This window comes from Exophiala dermatitidis (genome assembly GCF_000230625.1).
Source record: "Exophiala dermatitidis NIH/UT8656 unplaced genomic scaffold supercont1.5, whole genome shotgun sequence".
Classification (NCBI taxonomy): domain Eukaryota; kingdom Fungi; phylum Ascomycota; class Eurotiomycetes; order Chaetothyriales; family Herpotrichiellaceae; genus Exophiala; species Exophiala dermatitidis.
The window spans coordinates 1,630,090-1,653,371 of record NW_008751650.1 but is presented as its reverse complement, the minus strand read 5'-3'; the positions used below and the strand labels follow the sequence as shown (position 1 = coordinate 1,653,371).

Sequence of the window (23,282 nt, the reverse complement as noted above, 5' to 3'; positions counted from 1 at the left end):
GTTCTGTACTGATGTGCTGTCTGATCGTCGAGGCTACCATTAAGGTGACCTTCTGGACTTGCACCTAGGGCAACCAGCCACCACCTGCGTTGATCTGATGTGGTTGCTCTAGTCAGAAGAGACAGGAGGATTGCTCCTCACTCACATGGTAGCCATTGCAACAGTCCGAATGCTGAATCATGGCTTGCCGGCGATGGACCTCATTCGAGCCACGTCTTCCAACGATGTCCATCTCACATGCCATCAGGGGACAAGTTCATCCCAGAAATCTCCGGCTGGGTACACCACGACAAGGGCGGACGTAGAACTCAATGTGGTCAGTCAACCCGCTCGTTGTTGTATCTGCCCTTTTCACACCAAGGTACCCTAAGAGGCCTTCGCCATTGCTTTGTTTCGCATCCCAGCTTGGTCACGGGCGGGTTTGGTGAATAGTGTCGGAAAACTTAATAGCAAGTCGTTTCCACGGCCGTAGGGCAGGCTCCGAGACCCATTTGCGACCTCATGGCCTTCAAAACATCCGAGGGGTTGCCGGCCACCAGGCTGTCCATCCCCGCCACCGATTGGTAGTAAATTAGCAGCTTCTAGGGGTGCGCCATAATTCGTTAATCCCAACAAGCTCATGCAGAAAAGGTGTAACATTTGCGAACGAGCAACATCCGTTGCATGCTTGAACCGTCACTGCCGCTGTTGGCGAGTTCACTGTGCCATGAGGTCCTCATTCTCATGGACCTTTTGGGCAAAGTCCCTCCTGCGGGTCCGGCGGTTCACGACTCAGAGCGTGACACCTTTCAAACACCCGTTGCTGCTCTCTGAAAGACGGTCGAACGGTCAGGGGCCATGGCGCTGCTCTGATCATTGAGGGGTCACAACCATGGAGCGCGCGCCCCTGGCTGCATGGTAAGGTGTTCAGGAGATTGAGCGGCATTCATACGTCTCGGTCCTTTTCGTCTTCGGTCAGCAAGGTCATTTGCATGGTCTTGCTAAAGGTGTTGCTAATTTGTGGTGGCAAGCGGCCGGGCCAGAGGATGACAAGATGCAAGATGAAGGCCGACAATGAGCCTAGATTATAGGATAGACCAAACCGAAACATTAGACCATTCTAATATTGGATACGATTGGTGGGTAGGTGGACACGTCTCATGTTGCATTGGAATAGAGGGGGTCGAGAACCGTCCACACCGAAAATGACTGGTGCGAGATCGAGTTTCTGAACGGAGATATAACAGCCCCAAGTGCCTCCCTCGTCTCTGGTATTCTCGACTCCAGCTTTAGTCGACCTCGAGAAAACACACTGAAACAAATCCATAAATAGCATCATACGCGCCCACGGTAAGGTTCTTGAAGAGACGAGAAAAAGTTGCACACCTGAACGCTCGGGTACCAGATCCTGATCGAGACGGCATCGCCTGGGACATAATTCTGGCCGCCTCGGGAGCTCTCAAGTGAGTAAGACGCTGACAAAAGCTTCAGTTGACTGTCGTTATGCTGACGCGTCCATTTTTGGTGAAGATAAGAAAAAGCCGTACAAGGTAGGCTAGCAGCTTCTCCGGCCAGCAATCTCCCGAGCTGAATAGCAGAAAAAGATGTGTTACTTTGCGCGAACTGATTATCGATGTGGAGACTGGAGATGGGGCAACATGAAAGTTCGATGCCAACGGCAGCCTCGCATTGGAGAGACGTGTGGTGCCAGGCTGGCGGACACGGACAATGTGACACAGGTGGATGAAGATTGTCGGCTCTGTCAGGAGATTGTCATCAAGCAAAGGCGGCTGCAGAAGGAGCGAGACAATATCAGGCGGTGGAGCCTCGAAGGGGACAGATTCCGGGCCAGCATCGAAAGAGCCCAACGTGAAGCTAAGCAGCTTGAACAAACCATTGAGGACATGCGCAGCAGGCGGATCTCCGTCGTCATGAGCCGGAAAACTGGCAGACCGATCAATCAAACGGCGTAGTTCAGACTAAACGCCGAGAATGAGGCTGGGGCACGGATGGGTGCCAACGGCTGTTGAGAAAGGTCAGTAAGCTGGGACAGAGCAAGACCAACTCCTAACGCAGGATGCTGACGTGCTCGGATGTTAAAGCGAGCCCATCTGTTCAATCACGCTCGACGATGATGAGGCCGGAGCGATGGCAAGAACATCTCTTCCCCTGGAGGGGCATCGCTTGGGCCGGCGCCACGACCGGATATATACATAGAACAAGAAGAACTGGCATTCTCAGGCACGAGGGACGGCATGATGCAGAATCCTTCCATCCCCAGCGTCAAAGGAGCTCCTGCAGGAGGAAGGACTAGGACTTGTAGGCGCCCGTGGTTGCATATGGCTGGCGCTGTTGATCCTTGATGTTCAAGTTGCTCGGCATGACCATTTTTGTCTATACTCCCTTAGCTGTTGATATGTCTGTTACAGCTCAACATGATGATAACGTCCAGACTTGCTCACGTCAGATGATTTTGCTTCTCACTGTTCACTAGCAGTTCGATGATGCCGCTCGAGTTCACCGACTCTCGACACACTGGCACCGTGACCTTCAAATGTCGAGCTCGAAGCAGGTTCGTATTGAGCCTCGTGCCAAGACGCTAGACCCAATATAAAGTTAGCTTGGGCGGCTGGATTATCTATTGTTCCGGGGCCGAAGAGGTTCCACTTTGACTCGCATCCGAGGTTGTAGATACACTACTTCCCCAATCCGGACTTCCTTCTCCTCATTGACTTTGCGATGTTATAACGCAGCTCCGGTTGATGGGTTAATGACCGAGGCAAGTCGTCAGAATTGACATCCAAGCGGGCGGGCTGGTCAGTCGTTTGCTACGTGAGTATCAGATGTGGTTTGAATATGAATGCATGAAGAGGCCAGTGCGATCTGTCGAACTTGCACTTTATCCACAGACCAGCTCCTGCCAGTGACTGTTTATTCAGCAGTAGCAGCATATTCATCACTATGGCTTCTGCGTCTTCCAAACCCACGTTCAAAAATTTAACGATCGAGTCTCCTTCTGACGCCCCAGGAGTCCATGTGATCGTGATGCAAAAGGCGCCGGAGAACCGGCTGAACGTGGAATATGCGCAAACGATCATCTCTGCTCTGCGGTACATTGAGACTCAACTGATGAAGCCGGATGCCCCAGGGGCAGTAGTGCTTTCATCATTCTCCGACAAGTTCTGGTGCACGGGACTAGAGCTGGACGAGAGCGACAACAACATCTACGCCAATGCCGACGGCTTCTATCCTCTCCTGGCAACACTGCTCGACTACCCTTATCCGACGATAGCCTTAATCACCGGCCACACGTTTGGTGGAGCTTGTCCATTCATGCTGTCGTGCGACTACCGGGTCATGAACAGCAAGCGTGGCTTCATCAGCATGCCTCCTGTGAACTTGGGCCTTCATTTTGACGGGATCGGTGCCCTGCCCCGGCTGAAATTGCGCCCTCAGATCGCACGAAAGATGTTGCTAGAGGCCCACAGATGGACAGGCCAGGAAGCTTTCAAGGACGGGATTGTCGATGAGATTGCTGCTCCGGAACAGATGAGGCAGCGTGCCGTGGAGCTGGCCAAGTCCGTTGCTCCGCGTGCCGCAATGGGCGTGTACGGTCTCTTGCGGGCTGAACTATGGGGTGAAGCACTGGACAAATTCAAGGCCATCAGCTATGTGCACAGAAAGCGTGTTGGAACGGCTCCCAAAGCGAAGATCTAGATTGCTCGAGCCATGTGGTCGTATTTGGCGACACATATAGCGCGCAGTTGGTATAACCGAAGTAGGACCGGTGATCTAGTCAAAAGATATCATTTGCAGGTGCATGATTTCTTTCTCCTTTGGAATTAAGGATAGATCCCCAGGTGGAAGCCATTTTTCTTTCTCAATACACGGCCCCTTACCGCTAATATTACACTACAACTTGGCCTTGACATCACCCTTTCCAGCCTGTTCGTGACCCTGCACGCCCAGGGCCAATTCCTCCAAGCGCCTCCTAGCATTCTCGGCGCCCTCGCCCATGACGACCTCCTCGTTCCTCCAATCCGGATTGAACGTGACGAGGTTCAAGGGGTTTTCCCAATGCGCCTTACGGAACAACCGATTATAGACATCACCATCGTAACTGCCCAACGCGCTCTCGAGCAAATAATCCGGGATGGACCAAGCATCGACCAGACGGACGGCATGAGGCCTGACGTCAGTCATGAGATTTTGTATTGTCGGCATGACAGCTTGCAATTGTTGCAGCGTGATTGCGCCGGACAACAAGAACTCGGACGCAGAGACATCGAGCGTGTACAGCGCGAACAGGCGGAACAGAGTCCTCATGACTCGCAACGTGGCATTGTCGAGCGGCGGATCGGGTCTTGAGGTCTGGAAAACCGCATGGTGGAAGTTGGACACGAGTAAGGTTTCAGAGTGGGCGCGGCTGAGACGATGCAGACTGATCATCATGCTTGTCCACGGTTGTTTCTGGACCACTCGGGCATGATAGGCTTGGTAGGCGAGATAGGATGCTCTATGCTCAAATGCGCCGACTATGCCTGAGGCATCGTCGGTACTGTTGAATAGATCGTACTCAGCGGGAGTTTTAGATTGTTTGTTCCTAGCCAAAAACTGCTGGAACTGCACATCGACCGTCTCCTTTGGCTCGGATTCGGGGTGTTTGACCACTTCAGTCATGCGCTTGATGAGATATGCCGCGGTCTGCTGGGTAATCATCCAGTTGTCGCCCTCGACGGTCGGTTTGGAGAGATACTCGTTGTTAAGGGCGATCATGCCGCTTCCGCCGCCGAACCCATGTCCGCCCATGGCGCGACGGCACGTCTCGATGCCATCCGCGGCGAGCGTGGTACACAGCGACTTGAGACCCGACGAGGCGGCATGCATTTCCGCTAGCCGCGAAAAGTCCCCACTCGTCTCGATTGCTTCGCGGGTCCCGTAGTATAGTTTGTACATTGCTTCGCCGGTATAGTGGAGAGCGAAGGTGGTTGCCAAAAGGGGCAGAATCCGGATCTGCACTGTAGGATAGTTGAGCACGGCCTGCTCGGGCCCGCCTTTCGAGTCCCGATCCGAGAATTGTCGACGAATAGAAAGGTATCGCACAGCGATGGTGACTGCTCGAGCAAGCACCAGACGGGCGTGCATGACGATCTGCGCCCGTACAAATGTCAAAGATCCGTACACCACCGCCGGGTTTTCTGGTTTGATGTACTTCCCGCTATCTGCGTCGACTCCAGAGTACCTGGCCAACAGGGCCGAGTGCGGGACTCGGAAGTGCTTGAACAGCATGTACCCGTTGTCCATGGCCGGGTAGCCGTATTTGGGGCCAATGTCTCCTATGACAATCCCGTCAAGAGGTTTGTTGGTTTTCATGTCGCGGATCTGCACGATGAACTGGTGCGGGCCGTATGATTTATACTTGTAGTTGTTGGCCGTGCCTGAGTTTGAGTTGGACTTTAATCCTGTTTTCTCCGGCAACAGCAGCTGCGCAACCACAATCGCATGGTTGGCCGTGCGGCCCAAAGCCCCATTCCACCATTTACTCGCCGTGATGGTCGGGCTGTGGATGATAAATTCCTTTGTTGCCGGGTCCCAGCGAGCTTCGCACTCGATGCCCTTGACGTTGCTGCCATGACCCAATTCCGTCTGGCCGTAGCAGCCTATGATTTCCCAGTTTTCCACTTTGGGCAACCAGTACGCTTTTTGTTGGTCGTTGCTCTGCTCGCGGATCGATGTTGCGAACATGGTCGCTTGTAGCGCGTACGGACCCATCTCGTCCATCAAGTAGTCGGCCATGATGTAGTCGTCGCGATCCCAGCCGTGCTTCAGCGACAGTCTCCGAAGCATCTTTGCACGCGCGAGTCCTAGATGGTATCGGTCAGGACGGGCCATGTTGAGTTGGTTCCTCTTGCAGAAGATCGGGATCCCCTCAAGGATGGCTAGGATCTTCTTCTGGCGCTGTAGAAAGTCATTTCGGGACAGGAGATGCGTCGCGAGTTGGTTGACGTTGACGTCGGACCCGGCTCTTTCTTGAGACAGGATCTCCGGCCCTTGGGGGTCGGCTGGTCGGAGGGTGTTGGTGAAGTCAGCCATGATGGATGGAACTTTGATATCTCCCAACAGTGTTGGTTGTTTTGGACCTCCGGCTGGCTGTGCGCGTGCGTACCCCTGGGGAGTTTGCTGCCCAATTGACCTTGGTATCTTCTTGACTGTCAATACTGTATACAACGCAGCATCAGCCCGCTGGAATTGGTGTTTGCATACTGCTGCTGTTGATATTAATTGGAACTCGCCATTGATATCACATCGAGCCCTCTCCCCTCACGAAGGGTGTCAGTGGAACGTACAACCGGAACGAGGCCGAGGTTATAGACACAACCACTCGTTGTGATTCGTGCAACCATACATGGATCCGCCAACGTTCCAACGGCGGAGGTTCAGCGTGGAGCCAGAGCCGCCAAACCAGCCCGAGGCTTCACTGAGGCTTCTTTGGTTGTTGGAGACGCCTCGAGCGGTATACGTTTGCTCAAATGGGGACTATACGTCTCCCTGAAGAAATGGTCTATTTGACCAGATCCCACACTAGCATCACACCACAGGTGGCGTGCACAACTTGAATACCATGAAGGAGGACGTTGGCGCGGAAGCCAAAGTCAGTTTCGACAGGACCGACTTCGTTCCCAGTCACACAGGGGACCATGTCCTTCCCGCGGATCCATTGTTCACACGGCTATTGACACTGGCGCATCGCCCTCAGCCGCGGCCAGCGATACGCGACATCAACGCGGGAGTCGAGAGGACGGCGGCACAGTTACTAGGCGACGTGCTCAGCCTGCGTCGCATTGTGAAATCACGCTTACAGCCGCAGACCCTCGACGACCTACGGCACGGCCGGGAGGTGTACATCAGCCTCCTGGCTCCAGGGGGCTATGAATTCGCCGTGGGCGTCCTGGCCATCATGGCTTTGGGGGCGGCCGCCAGCCCCTTCAGCAGCGCGCAGCCCGTCAAAGAGGCCGCGTACTATGTCAACAAGGCTCGGTCGGTGGCTGTCTTGACTGCCACCCAGGCGCTTGGTCTAGGTGAAGCCCTAGAGAAGGAAATCCGAGCTACGACAAACCTAGATTTTCTTTCTATCCCCATCAACGCGATTGAGCGAGAGCCTTTGATCCCCGTTGACGCCATCCAGATCTCGTCGAACAAATGGTACGATCCTAATGCGCCAGGGGTGGTGATTTTCACCTCTGGCACGACAGGCCCACCGAAAGGTGCTGTGCTGCGTCGTGCGGCAATGACAGAAGGATCTATGTCGTTTGCACAGCAGATCGGACTACAGGAGTCGGATGTTCTGCTTCACTTGTTGCCGGTGCATCATGCGACGGGGATCTGGGTTTCATTCTTCCCTTTCCTCCAAACAGGGGCCTGTATCGAGTTCCGCTCCGGCAGTTTCAGCCCGGAATGGACCTGGAACCGCTGGAGACAGGGCGGCTTGACCTTCTTCACGGGCGTGCCCACCATCTACATGCGAATGATGCGCTATTACCAGGAACACATTGCCAAGTTGTCTGCTGTCGAGTCGGAAGCGTACAGAGCGGCTGCTGCTGCGTTCAAAGTCTGTCTGTGTGGAAGCTCGGCGTTGCCCAGGCCCATCGCCGATTTCTGGCACGGTCTTATGAACGGTCGGCGGATCATTCAACGTTACGGGTCGACAGAAATGGGCGTCATTTTCAACATGTCCGTGGACCCTACCGAGGATATCCCTGACGGGTCTGTCGGCCATGTCACGTATGGTGTGGAAGCCAAGCTCTCAAACGGCGACGAGGGCGAAGTCCTCATCAAGTCGTACAACATGTTTTCAAAGTACCTGCACGACCCGGAAGCTACGGCAAACGCCCATGATGCTGACGGGTACTTCAAGTCCGGGGATGTGGCACGTCGGGAAGGCAAGTATTATTTCATCGTCGGCCGGGCTTCCGTCGACGTTATAAAATCCGGCGGATACAAGATCTCCGCTTTGGATATCGAAAGAGAGCTGCTAGCCCTGCCGTATATCGCTGAATCTATGGTCGTCGGGGTTCCTGACGACGAGTTCGGCCAGCGTGTGGGAGCCGTAGTGACGTTGCGAAACGATGAGATTGCCCAAGATTTCTATCGAAAGAGCAGGCGGAGTCCCGACCATCTCAAGCTCGATGACCTTCGGGAAGACGCTCGCAGTCGTCTCGCTGGCTACAAGTTGCCCACTCTCTTGAGGGTGGTCAAGGGAGAATTGCCCAAAAGTGGTACGGGGAAGGTGGTCAAAAAGGTCCTGGGGCCACAGTACTTCCCTCCCAATTATGTTGACGATGAGGCTGTCCAAGTGTGGAATAGTAGAAAGAAGGCTCGTGACACCAAACTCTAGGCGTTGAGCATTCGCAAGCACAATTCATGTGGTCATCAAGGCGTTCTGGTGAAAAGAAATGAGTGTAGGAGAAAGGAGCGTAGAAGCCAACTGTCAAAATCTAAGAAAATACCCATGCATACTTCCAACATAAGATCAAGTAACTATCAAAGTCTAGAGAAGATAGCCAAGCATACTTCCAACATAAAAGCAAGACGTGAATCAGGAGCCACGGACATTATCACGCGTTCCACAACGATCTTCCCTCTCGTGACATACCCAAAAACAATTGCATCCCTTCCTCCCTGTCCGGGCTTCTCTTCCTCCTTCAGCGCCCTTCTTCTCCCCTTGATTGCCACTGGCGAATACCCAAACTACCACCATCCAGCGCGGCTCATTGTCTTAACTGGGCTCAGAACTGCCTTCCTACCAGTTAATTCGTCCCCAATGACGGCCACCAGAACAATTAGTCGCAGTGGTTGTGACAGTAGCAGTTTCTGTGGTTGTGGTATAGCTGGTCCTGGTGCTTGTGGTGGTCGTGACGGTCCTGGTAGTTCTTGTTCTGGTAGAGGTTAATGTGGTGGTGCTGGAAACTGTCACAATCGTCACACTGGTTGGATTACCCGAGATGGTCACGGTTGAAGTCACAGTAATCGCTGCCGTTGCAGGGCAGCTGCTTGTCGTCGTACCGTTAGTCGTTGTGGTTGGCGCGAAACTGCTTGATGTGGAGGTCGAGTTGGCGTAGAAAGTGCTTGTGGTGACGGGAGAGACTACCCCTGTGGTCGACGAGTTGGACAAGGTGGTGGTGGTGTATGTCCAGTTCGAAAAGCTTGTGGAAGTTGGATTGAAGCTAGTAGTGCTGCTATTGGTGAACATGCCGCTCATGGTCGTGGTCTCCCCAGCGGAAGTGCTTGTGTAGGTGTTGTTGATGCCGCTTGACATAGACGTGGTCAGCGTACTAGTGTAGGTACCATTGGCAGTAGTTGTCGACTCTGTAGTGGCAGTAGTAGTGGTGCCGTTCAAGATGGTCGATGTTGGTCCCACAGTGATGTTGGCACTGGTCGACCAAGACGGCCGGGAGGTCCAGGTTCGGCTACCACGAGAATGGCTGCGAGAATGTGACGAGGTGCTCGATGTCAAGCTTCCCGAGTCGGTTGTGGTTGATGTGTCATTTGTCCCTTGGATGCTGCTGGTTGTGCTTGAGGATGTCGTCAAAGGAGCAGGGGTGATGGACGTAGTTGTAGATTCGGTCGTCAATGGCCCGGTCGACACAGTGGAAGCAGTAGTAGATGCTGAGCTGGTGGTGGAAGTCGCGTTGTTAACTTGGCCGCAGTTTGCATCAACAGAAATGAGGAGGGCAATATATTGGGCATTATCAATTGGACCTTGCGTATTGCGCAGGATCCTACAGTTCTCCACGTCGCTTTCGGTGTCAAAGACAATACCAACGCAAGTTCCTTCTCCCTGGTTTTGGTTCAGGGTGTCGCAACGACGAACGCAGAGTTCTGGGCTGCTTCTAGTTAGCACATTATTTCGGAAGCTGCTGTCACTGTAGGTACGGCCGCAGACGTAAGTATAACTGGCACAGGCATCGGTCTCACTTGGAAGAGTTTGACCTGGTGCGTAGGGGCACGTAGAGCTTGAGCTTGAACTGGAGGCACTGGACGACGTCGATGACACTGTCGTACTTGTGGTAGACTCAGATGTTGGGATCACCCGCATTGGTGAAGTGTAGGGAGACTCAGTGGTCGACTGTGTTGTGCTTGAGGTAGACTCTGAGGTCGAGCTACCATCCGTACTTGAAGTGGTTGCAGTGGATACAGCCGGTGTAGCCGTTGTACTAGAGGTTGTATCCAAGATTGGGCTCACCTCACCGGATGTAGTAGTCCACGTTAGGCCTGTAGTGGTAGAAGACTCAGTGGATGCGGACGAAGTCGTCGAAAGAATATTAGACGAAGTTGTAGTGGTATCCGAGGTTGTGGTCGCCGGAGCCTCGCTTACAGTCGAGGTAGCACTGGTTGTAGCAGGCTGTTCACTTGAAGAAGTGGAGCTGGTATCGAGGGTGGCGCTGGTCTCGCTTGTAGATGTAGTCCAGGTCCAAGAAAATTGTCCCGTCAGAGATGTAGTTGTGTCTGTTCCGGTCGTGGGAGCAGAAGAACTGGCTGTAGACGTAACACTGGACGATGTCGAAGTGGACGCGGATGCGCTGACATCGCTGACAATGACCGTGGACGAGGTCGAGGAAGAAGTCGAATAGCGCGCACCAGAGATAGTCCAGGACTTGCTGCTGCTGCTCGATCCACCTCCAGCACGGTGAGAGCGAAGCCAATCAGCCCAGATCGCAGCACCATAGCTCGCTGCATCGGTGGCAGCAGGGTTGGCATTTCCGACATCGGTGCTGGTATCCGCCGCGTTGGAGGGAAATGCCTGCTGAGCAGAGGTGACAGATAGCACCGACGTCAGGCCCAGCCACAGGGCAGGGGAGAGCAGTGTAGAATGCATAGCGATGGACTTTGAAGCAGAGCCTAAATTCAAAAGAGCGACAAGGCAAAAGAGTGACTGAATTGATCAACGAGATTTGAACGAATGGCTTGGTTGGGGAGAGTCATGGTCAATGGTGATGGACAGATGGAATATATACAATGACAACGATGCTGCAATACTCCCGCCCTTGGACCAATGATTCAGAGTAATCATTTCTTCATATCCTCACCTCCAAATGTCTTGCATGTCCTTGACAAGTCATGCAGTACGATAAATGACCAGCAATTGCGAAAGCCTCGTGAGCAATTGAGAGTGACTGAACAAACCCGGTTGGCAGGATAGTTTCGGACGCAAGGGCGGTAATCAACGGGAGCCAATAATGACAGTGGCAGCCCTGAAGATAGTACAGAGCCCATTCCAATAACGAGAGGGACGGCAAGGGCTGTTTCATCACAGGAGTGCCATCCTCCAATTCCCGACATCTTGTTCACATAGGGAGCAATATCACATTCTTCATGCTTGCGGCGGCATCGATGGGTCGTTCCAGTACCGAGTCCGGACAGCTTGAATCGGCCTTCGGTGACAACATAAAGACTGCTATATTAGTTCAATGGCCATGTATAGTAGAGGCAAGGGCTGCATAGCATAGAAGAATGGTAGCCGCTTCTTGCCAGCGCCGGCAGGCAAGGGAGCGAGTTGCTGGCCGGGTCAAGCTGGAGTGCCTCTCTGTGCATCATCGTCAGACATGAGGCTGGTGGACCGCATTCACAATACAGAATGAGAGAAAATCGATCCAACGAATACAGCAATGCCTCCAGGCAGGCCAACTGGAAGGAAAGGAAGTGCCAGTGGAAGAGAGGATGAAGACAACTAAAGGAACAAAATGACGCGACTCAGGTTGATGAGTGTGGTGTATAGCGCAGTGCAGTCCATGGGCCAGTAATGACGCATTTCGAGTGGCCTGCCAGTAGTGTACAGTGGCCAGGTCCCCTTTTATGCCAACATTGGCACTAAACCAGATTAGGCAGGTCGTGGACAGGCTTACAGTATCTTACAGCAAAGAGCGGCCGGCCGCTCTATAGATATACTCCCGATATACTAGCGGTTAATAGAGTAAACTACTCGTTAGATCTATCGTCTATTAATACCTATAAAGCGATAGTAGTAGAAGTCCTTCTAGTAGAGTAGTCGCTACCTATAGATTATGTTTTCGTATTTACTGACCGGAAAAGGTTTAGTCTGTAATTTATGGGGCCCGCTTTTTTGGCATAAAACGAGCCCTGGCCATAGTAGGTACAATAATGCATTGTCCTGTACGGTTTATTATTGCCTGCACTGCGGCTCTATCGCTCCGAGTCGCTCACTCACTGCTATCTCCATCCCTTCTCTTCGCATTCACAGTACCACCCTTCCATGTTCCCTACCATTCTTTGTTTATGCATACTATGAATTGTATTTCCCATGTAATATCACTCGCATGACATTCTTTCTCATGTAACAAAGTTCCTGCTTCTTGGTGCTGTGTGGTGCGGCGCGGCTCACAGCGCTGTTCTTTGCTCGATTCACTCTCAACCCTGTCGCTGTCGCTATCGGAATGGGGGTATGCCTTTCTTGTCTAGGCTTGCGCAAAGACAGCGGCGATCAAGTATGTTGACTATACACCAGTCCGATACCTCAATCCGCCAGTGGACGTTCTAACCTGTCCGTTCTACTCCAGGCTGATCGCACACGTCTTCTTTACGATGACTATCCCTCGTCCCACGGGTACGGGACCTGGGCCACCTCGAACATCCCGTCGCAGAATGTCATGAGCCAAGAGGAGGTGCAGCGCGAACAGGAAGCTCTGGACAACATCACAAGATGGGCAAGCGAGTATGTCGTCTTACCCTCCCTTTATACCCTGGTGTGATCATTGAGCATTGATCGCCAGTATATTCACTACGAAGGATCGACTACTAACCGGACCATTCCTATCTTTTAGTCAAATCGTCGAGATCTTCCCCCATCAGCATCGAAACCTTGCCATGTCAGCGGTTTCGTCCCAGTTTAATGGCAATGGGACGGCCGAACCCAGCACCACCACCACCACCAACACCACCACCACCGACGATGCCAATCCAACGACGGTCTCCACGCAATCTCACCAAGATATTCTTTTATCGGTCATCCCTGGCGACAAGTCTAAGCGCTCGATCCGAATATATCCTGCCTCGCGGCCCACGTCGAAGGACGCCCAGTCGCTACGGAGCAAGACTTCCTTTGCCGGAGGCTTGAGCGCCAACGGCACTACTCGCAGTACTGGTAGTACCAAAGATGCTCCGGTGCTTGTCACTCTAGATGTGAACATCTGATCCTTTTGAGAGTCACGGGCCGTACCGTATGTCGGTGATCTTTGGTGGAGGAATCATGATTGGAGACCACTACCACAGAAAATGCGCACGGGAGAGCAGATCCTGGGCGCAACTCTGTCCGAGGTGATTTGCAGCATCTACTACCGTAATGCTTCCCTCCTCGACTGTTCGAAGACATACGACAACAAGGTGGATTTCTGGCATGTTTCCCTGCTTCATACTCCACGGAGAAGGCTACTTGCTTTCTTCAATGCGACAGGACCACGGAAAGGCATTCTCGCGCGACACAAAATGAGCCTGGAAAAGAGGGAAATGTAACCCTCGGGCACAAAAGCATCCCTTTCAGGATGGGATGCAACTCAACCACTTTTTGAAACCTTCTTCTTTCCTTTCGCGCTTCAAGTCTCGACTTCGTGCCCGCATGAAGGCTCTGTTATCGGACCCACAGTACTGGTTCATCCCAAGCATAACCATTTGCTTCGATTGATACGGCAACGGAGGAGGCGGACTATTCTCGGCGGCATAACTATTCACACACTGGAAACAGGGCTGCCTTAGTGTTGGTCAGTAGATGGGATGCCATTTGTGCTTTCTTAGTCTGTTGCATTCTGGCTAGGAGGGCTCTTGAATGAGAGGGCTCTTGAATGAATGCCAATGCAGGGCTGGGAGTCGATCTCATTCGCGTGGGAAGGAGGTTATTCTATTCTGTTTTCTTGTGATTCTTTGCCTTTCTCTTTATAGCCCATCGTACTAGTATTGCCATCGGGCTCTTCGCACTGTTGCTTCTGACGGGGACAATTCTACAAGCCCCGAGGGGCTCGGTTTCCTTGACCGAAGAACGCCGTGATTTGCGTTTTGGTAGCAATCCCTGAGTTCTGGTCGCTGTAATAAGTCTACTATGTGGATTCAGTCGATGCATATTCTCCACTGTGTAAAGACAAATGTGATGTTGCATGCATGGATAAACAACAAAGGGACAAAAAAAGCCTTTGTGTTCATTGGGTATTTCTGATAATGAAGTATTCGTCCAGTCTGTGCTTTGCTTCGCTTTGCCGCAAGCACTCGGGGAAAAATGGGGTATCTCAACTAACTGTCGCTGACCGAACAGGAAAAAAGGGCAACTCAACGTCTGTCCCAGCAAAACCAGATGGCATTGAGTGGTTACACCACGTGCCGCTAAACCTGGAGAAGAAATAAGATGAAATTCATAGGCCTGAAGACCAATTTCGCTGTCTCGCCTTGACTGGGATACAAAGGACGTCTGGGGGCTGTTGATTGACTTGGCGGGAAGCGCCACAGACTGTGCGGTCCATCGCACGGCGTTCTCGATATATGAACTTCTTGAAGCAAAGGAGAAAAGGAGACTGTTGCGGCTGCGGGAGTGCTCATACCATCGGAGCAATGCCGTTTGGTCTCGCCATGATGTCGATGCACCGTAGTGAGGCAAGACTTTCCTAGCACAAACACGCCGCGGGTTCTTCTCGACCAACATCCAGTATGTTCCATTCTTACTTCGCAGGCTCGGTGACTGCGGCATGCGTAGAAGTAGGAGCAGGAGCAGCGGCTGGAGCAGCAGCAGGGGTATCAGCCGGAGCAGGCTCGGCAGCCTTATCGGCGCTGGCAGTAGGAGTCTCGACGGGCGCCGCGCCTGTTGGAGGTCAATTAGCAATTGATTCCCTGGATATCCACCCCACAGTCCTTCTCGAACGTGGTTCCCGTGCTCTTCCGCGTTAAGTACTCACCCGCAGGAGGAACAGTGGGATCGCTGTTCGACGGCGCCCCCGCCGTATCCGTGGACGTTGGCTGGGGCACTGCGGCAGGCGTTGCAGTTGCAGCTGTAGTTGCGGTCGGAGTGGACGTGGTAGTCGTCTTTGTAGGAGGAGTAGCGGTGCTCGCACCGGTACCAGCACCTGTGCCGGTGCCGGTACCCTTATCCTTTCTTCGCTTGAAGATGGCCTTGAGCTTATCCATTGCGTCTAGGGCTGTATAAAGACGAGATGAGATTGGGCTTGGACAAACAAAGAGAAAAGCAAGAAGTAATAAAGGGCGGAGACACGGCGAATCCGTCTATGAAAAGAGGAGGAACAGTCACAAGAGAGAAGACGTACGGATTCCAGGCATTTCGACTATATGCAAAGGCTCCGTGGATTCCGCGCGTGAGTGATAAGCAGCAGGCAAAGGAGTGCGTAACTCGGCTAGACTCGTGTGTATAATCAAAGTAGACGGTCTCTTGAGAAGTCCAATGGAGGCCTTAAGACGGCTAATCGGAATCGCTTCCTCAGGATTCAGTGAGGAACCACCACTTATATCCGCCGTTCGGTATGGCGCGAGAGCAGGCTAGGACAGTGAGGACATCCAGGTAGATAGGCAAGCAAAATGCAAACTGGATGGCTGCGCCCTTCGACGTCTTGTGACACTGCGGTGGTGGTGAGGGAAAGCGACGTAGGGCCCCAGGGAGCTTCACTGGCACTGGACGTGTCGGCCGTGGTTGGCAAGGATTAGGGAATTAAATAGCAGCAACTGCTCGAGTCAGAGATGATCAGATCCTGAAGTAGGACTTCGCTGATTGCAAGACCAACTTGAAGGCCAGGACGAAGGCGTGGCCTCCTTAGCCGTCGCCATTTGAGGTGTAGTACAGCACGCGAAACATTGACCCCGGTTTGTTTTGGCTGGCATCATTGCCAGTGCGGCGCGCCTCCTGAGCCCGAGGCGGCCTAGAGCCTCCCCCAGTGCGCTTGCTTCAACTGCGACTCGGATCGTCTGCCAGTGCCAGTGTTTCGTTTCACAGAAACAGATACATGTAGGAGTCGGCCCTCTGTGGCTCTACTCTGTACATCTCGGGTTCAGATTGCCATCTTTTAGAACAGCAGGAATAAGCTCAACACCAGCTGATTTGTTCGGGATTCTTCGTAGAGCCATCGCACAGTTTCCGCGGTTGGAGAGAGACAGGAGACTCGCTGGCATCATGGACCCAGAAATGAGGAATCTCCCCGCACTCGACCCCCGAGGCATTTTTATAAGAATCCAATGACCGCGGGACTGTCCAGGCAATAACAAGGCACCGCAGTACTATTGAAATTGTAAGTTATTCGGTATAGCTTTCCTTGGGCATCTCATTCTCCTTGGTGACCACCGGGAAGCATCTCACTCCTGGCATTTCAAGAATATAAAAATAATCCAGCCTCGCAACGATGCGTCTAAACTACGTCGACAACCCTCCCACCAACCTCTCTCCGGAGGATCAAGAGGTTCTGGAACGGGTCAAGGCACGACGAGGTGCTATGGGTTTGATCCCCTTGGACTTGACACTATTGCACGCGCCGAAAGTGGCAGATGGTGAGTGCGAGTGCGAGTCTGGGTTTCTCTTTCGTCTCTCCTGGTCGGGCTCCCCTAACGATGGGACACAGGCTGGAACGCCTTATTGGGCGCGATTCGGACAAAGAACTCCTTACCAGCCGACATCCGCGAGATTGCCATCTGTCGGCCCGCACTCATTAACCGCGCCTGGTTTGAATGGAACGCCCATGCCCCAATCCTCCTGCAGTCGCCTGGGTTCACCGAGGAGAAGTTGGAAGTCGTCAAGCAGCTGCACCCGACCTCAAAAGGAGCTCTCGATGACAGGCAATGGGCCGTCCTGAGATATGCGGATGCCATGACCCGAGAGGTGTCGGTGCCCCAGAGCCTGTTCGACGAAGTGAAGGCGGCTGGATTCAATGAACAGGAAATTGTTGAGATCACCGCCACGGTCGCAAGCTACAACATGGTTAGCAGATTCCTTGTCGCACTGGATGTCGGCGAGGCCAATGACAAGGCTCCCGAATGGGCCAAATAGGTCAGGACTTGAGGATGTTGACAGCGTCCTGAACTCTCTTATGGGTGCAGTATGGGGTACCGGCTTCAGGGCCAAGGCCTAGATATAGAGTCGACGCATCCTGCTTCGATATCAAATGGCTCCAGCGTGGTTCTCACGCCTGTCTCTCTTCATGTTGCTAGGACTCTAGTGTCAAGACCCCTTTCAGTAATGACCGGATTCCAGGGTCAGTAGTCACAAATTATTGGTCGGACTGTGCCAGTTCTTCGGCACAAAATCACGCATCTCCGGGCGCGGAGTTCAAGTTGACAGATTCAGATCTTGCCGTGGCTAGAGGACTCGTTGGGCACATCCAACAACCCTCCGGCGTTTGATCTTCTGCCCTGTGCAGACTGAGAAACCGCACGCCGGATGTCGTTCACAACAGGTAGCCTCAACTGGATTCGTCTCAGCAAGTTCGGAGATTCCCATGAGTCCTGAACCAGCACCATTCTACTGGTACAGTACGTGTATGCAGGCCTCGCTGCCGGTTCCCCGAAGAGGAAGGGTACCGACAGCCGAGAAGGTGGTGCCTTTTCAAGAGATACTGCCGTTGCTTACCATAGCGTAGTTGGGTAGAAATTTGCGGCCAAAATGACCTGGAGGACCTTGTTGTACTGCATCAAGAATACCTAGAAATTGTGCATAGCAGCACATAAGACGTACCTAGGTAATGAAGTGTAGGTCCCGTACTAGTTCGTGGGAGCGAGCATGCAGCTGTCAGAGTGCCCATTAGTACTGGTATCGCTCCTTTCTTCCAAGAAGGGCAGCTCATGTCGAGGTTGTGTGTCCATGACGATGCCAATAAGTCCCACCATCTCCGTCATCTCCTATCGATGTATTAGACGAAGTCACGGTAACTGTCCGATTATGTGAGGATAAAATGATAATTCCCCAAGTCGATTTTCTGACTTACCCGTGGTACACTCCGCCACCTGACTGTAAACAAAGTATTCTTCAGGATTTGATCTACCAAAAAACAGAGACGCGGCAATGGCACACACAGTTTCCGAAATCACAGACTTGCGAATCTACCCTATCAAGTCCTGTCGCGGAATCTCAGTTAAATCGGCCAAACTCACGCGAGAAGGGTTGGAGCTTGATAGAAGATGGATGGTGAGCCTTCCACTACCTTACCCGGCTCTAGTTTGTCGCCTGCAGTGCATACTGGAAGTTTGTCGCTTGCCGTTCATGGATGCTAAAGCAATCTTTCCGTTGTAGTTCATCGACAGTAGCCATAAATTCGTCACCATTCGGTCAAAGCCGCAAATGACCCTGATCAACACATCCATTGACCATGAAACGGACAGCCTAGTCATCCAAATCGGCCATAACCGCGACAAACAAGTCAAAGTCCCTATTCATCCAACCCAGCAATGGCTCGAGGCAAATACCAATTTGGTGTCCGTCGACATATGGGAGTACATCACCGACGCTTATGCCTATGCCAGTCCAGAAATTAAGGGTTTATTCTCCGATTTCTTTGGCGAACCAGTCGACTTGGTTGTGAAGGGCCCGGAGCCTAGAATTTGTCGCGGTAACGGCGATCCATCCATCTTGGGACGGGTAGAGAAAGTCAACTTCCCAGACATGCTCCCTGTGCAAATCGCGTCCGAATCCTCACTGAAGGAATTGAATGGAAGGTTGAAGGAATTGGGTAAGAAAGAAATCACAATCGAGCGCTTCCGGCCAAACATTATAATCAAGGGTGGTGAGCCATGGTCCGAGGACTCCTGGAAAACAGTCCGCATCAACGGCGATAATTCCCTGCTTACTTCAATCACTGGTGGGAACCGAAATGCCATCGACCTCGATGTAGCCGCCAGGTGTGCGCGATGTACAGTTCCGAACGTTGATCCAGATACCGCAGAGAAAGATCCGCACCAACCCTGGGATGTTTTGGTGAGCTATCGAAGGGTTGACCCAGGCATCAAATACAAGCCCTGTTTCGGTATGCTCTGTTGTCCTCGGAACGAAGGTAATATTGAGGTTGGTATGCGCTTCGAGGTAACGGACGTTACCTCGAACCATCGTTTCATCAAACCTTTCTGAGTTCTTAGGGTGCAGGACTTCTCAAGCTCGTCTTGGGCATTCTGTTAGTATCACCAGCTGCGGTGGCAACCGACGCTGCCACGTATATCATGATATGATGGGGAATGCAAAGCATTTTTCAAGCACCTGGGAGCCCAAAACAAGGAGCTAGGATTGACTCATGTCCGCGCTCAAGTTATTTCTCAAACTTGTGCAAGAGTCGAATTGAGGCACACCATGTGGGAAATCCTCTGAAATTGAATGGCAGCGCCAACAGCAACTGCACGGTATGCATAGTGTCAATCAGTGCCAGTGGTACATAGCAAGGCAGTCAATGCTCCGGGTAACGTTTGCGGCGAGCCGGCTGTTTTGACGGCGGCTATCAGGGAGCTCGGACGAAGCACGGGTCGTGTTGATCACGTCCCTGCCATGGGAAGCCGAGGGAGGCCCAGCACAGTGCAGCAGCCAGTTCTGAGAGGTAAATAATATGATGCAACTTCTCTATCTTCAAGTGTTTTTGTATCGCCGATCAAGCGTGCCGCTGCCCCATTTGAGGAGCTTTAGCTGGCTGGGGAGCATGATAGGTGGGTATCCAAGTGTCTACCTAGTAGATAGTAGGACGTTCGCTCAAACCTGAAGCTGTGTTGAGGGCTCGAGCTGACTAGAACCATGCTCTTATGCGTGATGATGTTTTTGCTGGTTGGGTTGACAGCTGGTGTGGGCCCAAGCTCCGAGCTTCCCACGGTTCAAGTAGCCTGAAGCGAGGAGGTCGGTACCATGGTAGATGCAGATTGGAGGACTTTTGGGATGGTTTCTATAACCGCACATGCCACTGGCGGGGAAAGCTCTTTACCTTTTGACCAAGCCTCTGTAGCTATCAATCGAGCTTGCCATTGGAAGGATGAAGGACGGCAGAAGCATGGACTGGGAGATCTTTTGAGGAGGACGCGGTGGAGCTTGGGAGGAGCTTGAAAGGGCACGATTGGCGCAGTACCTGAATCCCCGAGGGAAATGAAAATTGGCACCAGTGAGAAATCCGAAGGGTTCTTACGATTGTCATCATCGATCGCAGCTGCGCTGGCGCCAAGGTGGTGTGAGGTGGACTGCCAGAGTGTGCCAGAGTGCGCCAGGGCAAAACTTGCTTTCAGCCGGCGCTCGTGTTTGAGGGACCAAGTTGCATGTCCGAGATGAAAGATAGAAAGGAATGCAAGATAATAACCGATTGAAATGCTAGACATCTCGATTACATCCGGAGTCAATTATTATTGATGATTGCCATGGATCAACAGAGAGGTCGACATGGGGCACGATCATGTCAATAATGCAGACGGTAAAAGGCCGATAGGCAAGGCAGAGAGGTTCCGAGAGCTCCAGCTGTCGTGCCTGGGCGATTGGCTATAGGTGCATTAGTAGCTTCCTAGGCGGGAGCTCCAGGCTTTGGAGGCTGCTGATTGCTTGCGTTGTTTTGCCCAATGCCCGCTGCCATGCCCCTCAATGGCTTCCGGAGGCATCATCAGCACCCGCGCTTTCCACAATGCTCCAGCACGCAAAGGGCTGCGAGCCATCACCGCTGCGCCGAATAATAATAATAATTCTCTCCCCGTCGTCCTCCTTCTCCTCCACCATCCCGCCAGGCTGTACATTCGACTTTGTGGTTTTGTTTCGTGCGTTCTGTATAGCAACATAATCGACCCTGCGGCTTCACGTACCAAACCATGTGAAAGGGCCCCTACACCTGCCGGGATCTCCTTTCTCTTCGAAAACAGCCAAGCGTGAGAAGACTGTCCCGATCGATGCCGTCGACCTTCGTCATATCTCCCTAGTCTCCCTCCTGCGGTCAGCGCAGAAGGTCATGCCGCCCAAAGCCGCCCTTACCGGCTCTTTTCTCGTGTCGACAGATGCAGAAAATGAGGTTGTGTGTCCTCTCACAAATCAAGATGGCTCACTGTGCCGAAAGAGATGCATTGGAGTGCGTCCTTCCCCAACGTCATAAACATCGCGTCCACCCATGACTGACTTCAATGAACAGGAAAAGCGGTATAGGTCGATGCAAGAACACATTCGACGCGCCCATCCGGACTATTATATTCCAAAACTCCCGGCTACCGAGGAGAGTTTCCAGTTGATGATCAGTACACCACCATCTCAACGTCCACCACAACCCCAACAATCGTCGGTAGCCGCGCCTGCTCGAAAAGGCCCTTGTATGTTGGACCATTGCTTGATTTGACTTATATGCCCATACTAAGATCAAGCAGCGGATGTCAGTGGCCATGCCACTTTGTTGGACCAAACAGCAACACTTGCAGGGACTGGGCAGGCTCCCGGTTCAGCCAGTGCCGCTGTTGCTCTCGCACAACTACACAACTGGGACTCTGATTTTGTAAGTCTAGGCTGGTGCTGGTTACGGTCACAGTGAGGACTGTGCTCATCTACGGTCTCAGGATGTATTCCCGGATCCAGACTACAAGCGCGAGGTGACTGCAGGCTTGGAATTGCCGTCACTGCGTGCACAATTCCATGAAGATACCCTGCCACCATTCCAACCCTCGCGCACACGCGAACTTTTACCATCTATTCTGCAGTCACCCGGAAGTCGGTATTCTTCATTACCACCCATCCAGCGACAACGCGAAAAACTCCAACAACAACGGGAGCGCAAGCCTTCAATGGGACAGAATGCCCGCAAGGGTAAACACGAACGCGGAAAAACTAGGGAATTTTCCGCTAAGGACTTTTCCCGAAGGCTGAGCGTGGAGGGCCGAAAGGCCTTATCCGCCGAACCGCCGACGGCGGCTTGGGTGCAGGGCAAGAGATGGGAAGATCTGATCGAGGCTGCAACCACGGCGACGGATGCGGATGATGATCGTGATCTCACTCCCGTAAGTCAGACGACATTTTTCGATTGTCCTCTGTTTACTTGCTGCTGCCAAGAGATCGAGATTTTGTAGATGCACCCCAGAAGGAGAGAAACCCCAGAGGGAAGCGCTGTGTTGTACTACTTTATTGTCACCATTATTACCAAAACAACAAACGACGACGACTATTATGGCCTGGTATTGTCTTCCGCACGAAGGGGAGAATGGCAAGCGAGCATCGTTGTGTGGTCTCGGGCAAGGGGAGGTCGCTGGTTGGTCACGTTATAATCGAACGAGTCTCGCGGCCCCTTGTCACTATCATGGCTACCAGGTACCCTTGATAGTTTGGAGGACGGCTACCACGATATCTTCGTCGAGCCACGACGGCGGCCATCCGAGACTACCACTTGCCTGGGGTTGCGCAACTTGAATGGTGCGAGCAAGAGCCTTTACCCTTTCTTGCTTTTCATTTTGTTCGGGTCAGACCACACAGTGACGGTCGGACTTTCGAGATCTGGGGCGGTCGGACCACAGGCCGGGGGGGTTCTTTCTGTCAGGGAAAAGTTTATGCACCCTCAGCTAATTAATGTGTACACCAACCTCCTTATTTTTCCTCATCTTTTTCGCGTTAGACTGGCGGTAATCAACCTTGCTAACACGCCCTTGGCGGTCACCCACAGATGCCACAGTCGCCAAACTTTCCGCCCGCCGCGACCACGACTGGCACCGGGTCCAGCACCACTACTGGGCCTCCTACCACTGGCACTACCGCCGCTCGTAGGCTGTCCGCGGCGGACAGTGTCGCCAGCAGTGGAGGTGCATACAAACGATCATCCCTGCCACCCGGCTTCCGTCCTCTCGGACACCATCTCTACCATCAGCCAGGACAGTACCATGCCTCTCCGCTGCAGCGCACGCTGACGCCACCACCTCCAGACTCGCTGGGACCCAATGATCCCGAGCCATTTCCCTCGGTCGAGTCATTGGAGAGCGCGGGCTCCGGCCAGAATTTCCACATTTCTGGATCAGGGCTCCCCACGTCCGCCTCGTCGAACGAGAACACTAGTCCGCTGCAGCACTACTCACACCCGTACCAGCACTCCCAGTCGTCCTCGTTTGGCAGCAAATCGGATGTGCTGGAGATCCACTGTGCCTCGTGCGGTCGGCCATGGCTGCTCAAGAACGCCTTTGCCTGCACCGAGTGTATCTGTGGCGTCTGCAGCGACTGTGTTGGACAGATCATCAGCAGCCCAGTGGTCACCGTCCAACCAGGACTCGCCCCGATGCGCCGCGGCTGCCCCCGCTGCGGAGTCATGGGCGGGAAGTGGAAGCGATTCCAGCTCGATTTTCGATAA

General features: G+C 53.0%; 9 protein-coding genes across 9 annotated transcripts; 7 read left to right on the top strand and 2 right to left on the bottom strand.

Annotated features, from left to right (window-relative positions):
- The first annotated feature begins 2,679 nt into the window (after positions 1-2,679).
- Positions 2,680-4,394, top strand: HMPREF1120_06176 (uncharacterized protein). The gene has a single exon (XM_009160375.1). It carries the CDS (start codon positions 2,941-2,943, stop codon positions 3,694-3,696), a length of 756 nt encoding a protein of 251 aa, XP_009158623.1. The 5' UTR covers positions 2,680-2,940; the 3' UTR covers positions 3,697-4,394.
- Positions 3,892-6,072, bottom strand: HMPREF1120_06175 (acyl-CoA oxidase; the record flags this gene model as incomplete). The annotated part of the gene is made up of 1 exon (XM_009160374.1): positions 3,892-6,072. One exon carries the CDS (start codon positions 6,070-6,072, stop codon positions 3,892-3,894), a length of 2,181 nt encoding a protein of 726 aa, XP_009158622.1.
- A 330-nt stretch (positions 6,073-6,402) lies between these two features.
- On the top strand, positions 6,403-8,601 carry HMPREF1120_06174 (fatty-acyl-CoA synthase). The gene has a single exon (XM_009160373.1). The coding sequence runs from the start codon at positions 6,602-6,604 to the stop codon at positions 8,372-8,374; it is 1,773 nt and encodes a 590-aa protein (XP_009158621.1). The 5' UTR covers positions 6,403-6,601; the 3' UTR covers positions 8,375-8,601.
- A 3,554-nt stretch (positions 8,602-12,155) lies between these two features.
- Positions 12,156-14,223, top strand: HMPREF1120_06173 (uncharacterized protein). The gene is made up of 3 exons (XM_009160372.1): positions 12,156-12,482; positions 12,555-12,709; positions 12,819-14,223. The coding sequence occupies exons 1-3, from the start codon at positions 12,432-12,434 to the stop codon at positions 13,186-13,188; spliced, it is 576 nt and encodes a 191-aa protein (XP_009158620.1). The 5' UTR covers positions 12,156-12,431; the 3' UTR covers positions 13,189-14,223.
- Positions 14,224-14,696: 473 nt separating this feature from the next.
- HMPREF1120_06172 (uncharacterized protein) lies at positions 14,697-15,159 on the bottom strand (the record flags this gene model as incomplete). The annotated part of the gene is made up of 2 exons (XM_009160371.1): positions 14,697-14,836; positions 14,931-15,159. 2 exons carry the CDS (start codon positions 15,157-15,159, stop codon positions 14,697-14,699), a joined length of 369 nt encoding a protein of 122 aa, XP_009158619.1.
- Positions 15,160-15,991: 832 nt separating this feature from the next.
- HMPREF1120_06171 (uncharacterized protein) lies at positions 15,992-17,729 on the top strand. Its single transcript, XM_009160370.1, has 2 exons — positions 15,992-16,524; positions 16,596-17,729. Exons 1-2 carry the CDS (start codon positions 16,380-16,382, stop codon positions 17,018-17,020), a joined length of 570 nt encoding a protein of 189 aa, XP_009158618.1. The 5' UTR covers positions 15,992-16,379; the 3' UTR covers positions 17,021-17,729.
- A 112-nt stretch (positions 17,730-17,841) lies between these two features.
- On the top strand, positions 17,842-19,590 carry HMPREF1120_06170 (uncharacterized protein). The gene is made up of 2 exons (XM_009160369.1): positions 17,842-18,154; positions 18,260-19,590. Exons 1-2 carry the CDS (start codon positions 18,032-18,034, stop codon positions 19,088-19,090), a joined length of 954 nt encoding a protein of 317 aa, XP_009158617.1. The 5' UTR covers positions 17,842-18,031; the 3' UTR covers positions 19,091-19,590.
- Positions 19,591-20,921: 1,331 nt separating this feature from the next.
- On the top strand, positions 20,922-22,020 carry HMPREF1120_06169 (uncharacterized protein; the record flags this gene model as incomplete). The annotated part of the gene is made up of 4 exons (XM_009160368.1): positions 20,922-21,038; positions 21,099-21,273; positions 21,328-21,452; positions 21,514-22,020. 4 exons carry the CDS (start codon positions 20,922-20,924, stop codon positions 22,018-22,020), a joined length of 924 nt encoding a protein of 307 aa, XP_009158616.1.
- A 587-nt stretch (positions 22,021-22,607) lies between these two features.
- HMPREF1120_06168 (uncharacterized protein) lies at positions 22,608-23,282 on the top strand (the record flags this gene model as incomplete). The annotated part of the gene is made up of 1 exon (XM_009160367.1): positions 22,608-23,282. The coding sequence occupies one exon, from the start codon at positions 22,608-22,610 to the stop codon at positions 23,280-23,282; it is 675 nt and encodes a 224-aa protein (XP_009158615.1).

Bases quoted from the DNA above. Each gene is read 5' to 3' on its own strand.
- HMPREF1120_06174 (XM_009160373.1), top strand. From the start codon at position 6,602: ATGAAGGAGGACGTTGGCGCGGAAGCCAAAGTCAGTTTCGACAGGACC.
- HMPREF1120_06173 (XM_009160372.1), top strand. From the start codon at position 12,432: ATGGGGGTATGCCTTTCTTGTCTAGGCTTGCGCAAAGACAGCGGCGAT. The intron at 12,483-12,554 runs GTATGTTGACTA...GTTCTACTCCAG, and splicing joins GCAAAGACAGCGGCGATCAA to GCTGATCGCACACGTCTTCT. The intron at 12,710-12,818 runs GTATGTCGTCTT...CCTATCTTTTAG, and splicing joins ATCACAAGATGGGCAAGCGA to TCAAATCGTCGAGATCTTCC.
- HMPREF1120_06176 (XM_009160375.1), top strand. From the start codon at position 2,941: ATGGCTTCTGCGTCTTCCAAACCCACGTTCAAAAATTTAACGATCGAG.
- HMPREF1120_06170 (XM_009160369.1), top strand. From the start codon at position 18,032: ATGGCACACACAGTTTCCGAAATCACAGACTTGCGAATCTACCCTATC. The intron at 18,155-18,259 runs GTGAGCCTTCCA...TTTCCGTTGTAG, and splicing joins AGCTTGATAGAAGATGGATG to TTCATCGACAGTAGCCATAA.
- HMPREF1120_06171 (XM_009160370.1), top strand. From the start codon at position 16,380: ATGCGTCTAAACTACGTCGACAACCCTCCCACCAACCTCTCTCCGGAG. The intron at 16,525-16,595 runs GTGAGTGCGAGT...GATGGGACACAG, and splicing joins CGCGCCGAAAGTGGCAGATG to GCTGGAACGCCTTATTGGGC.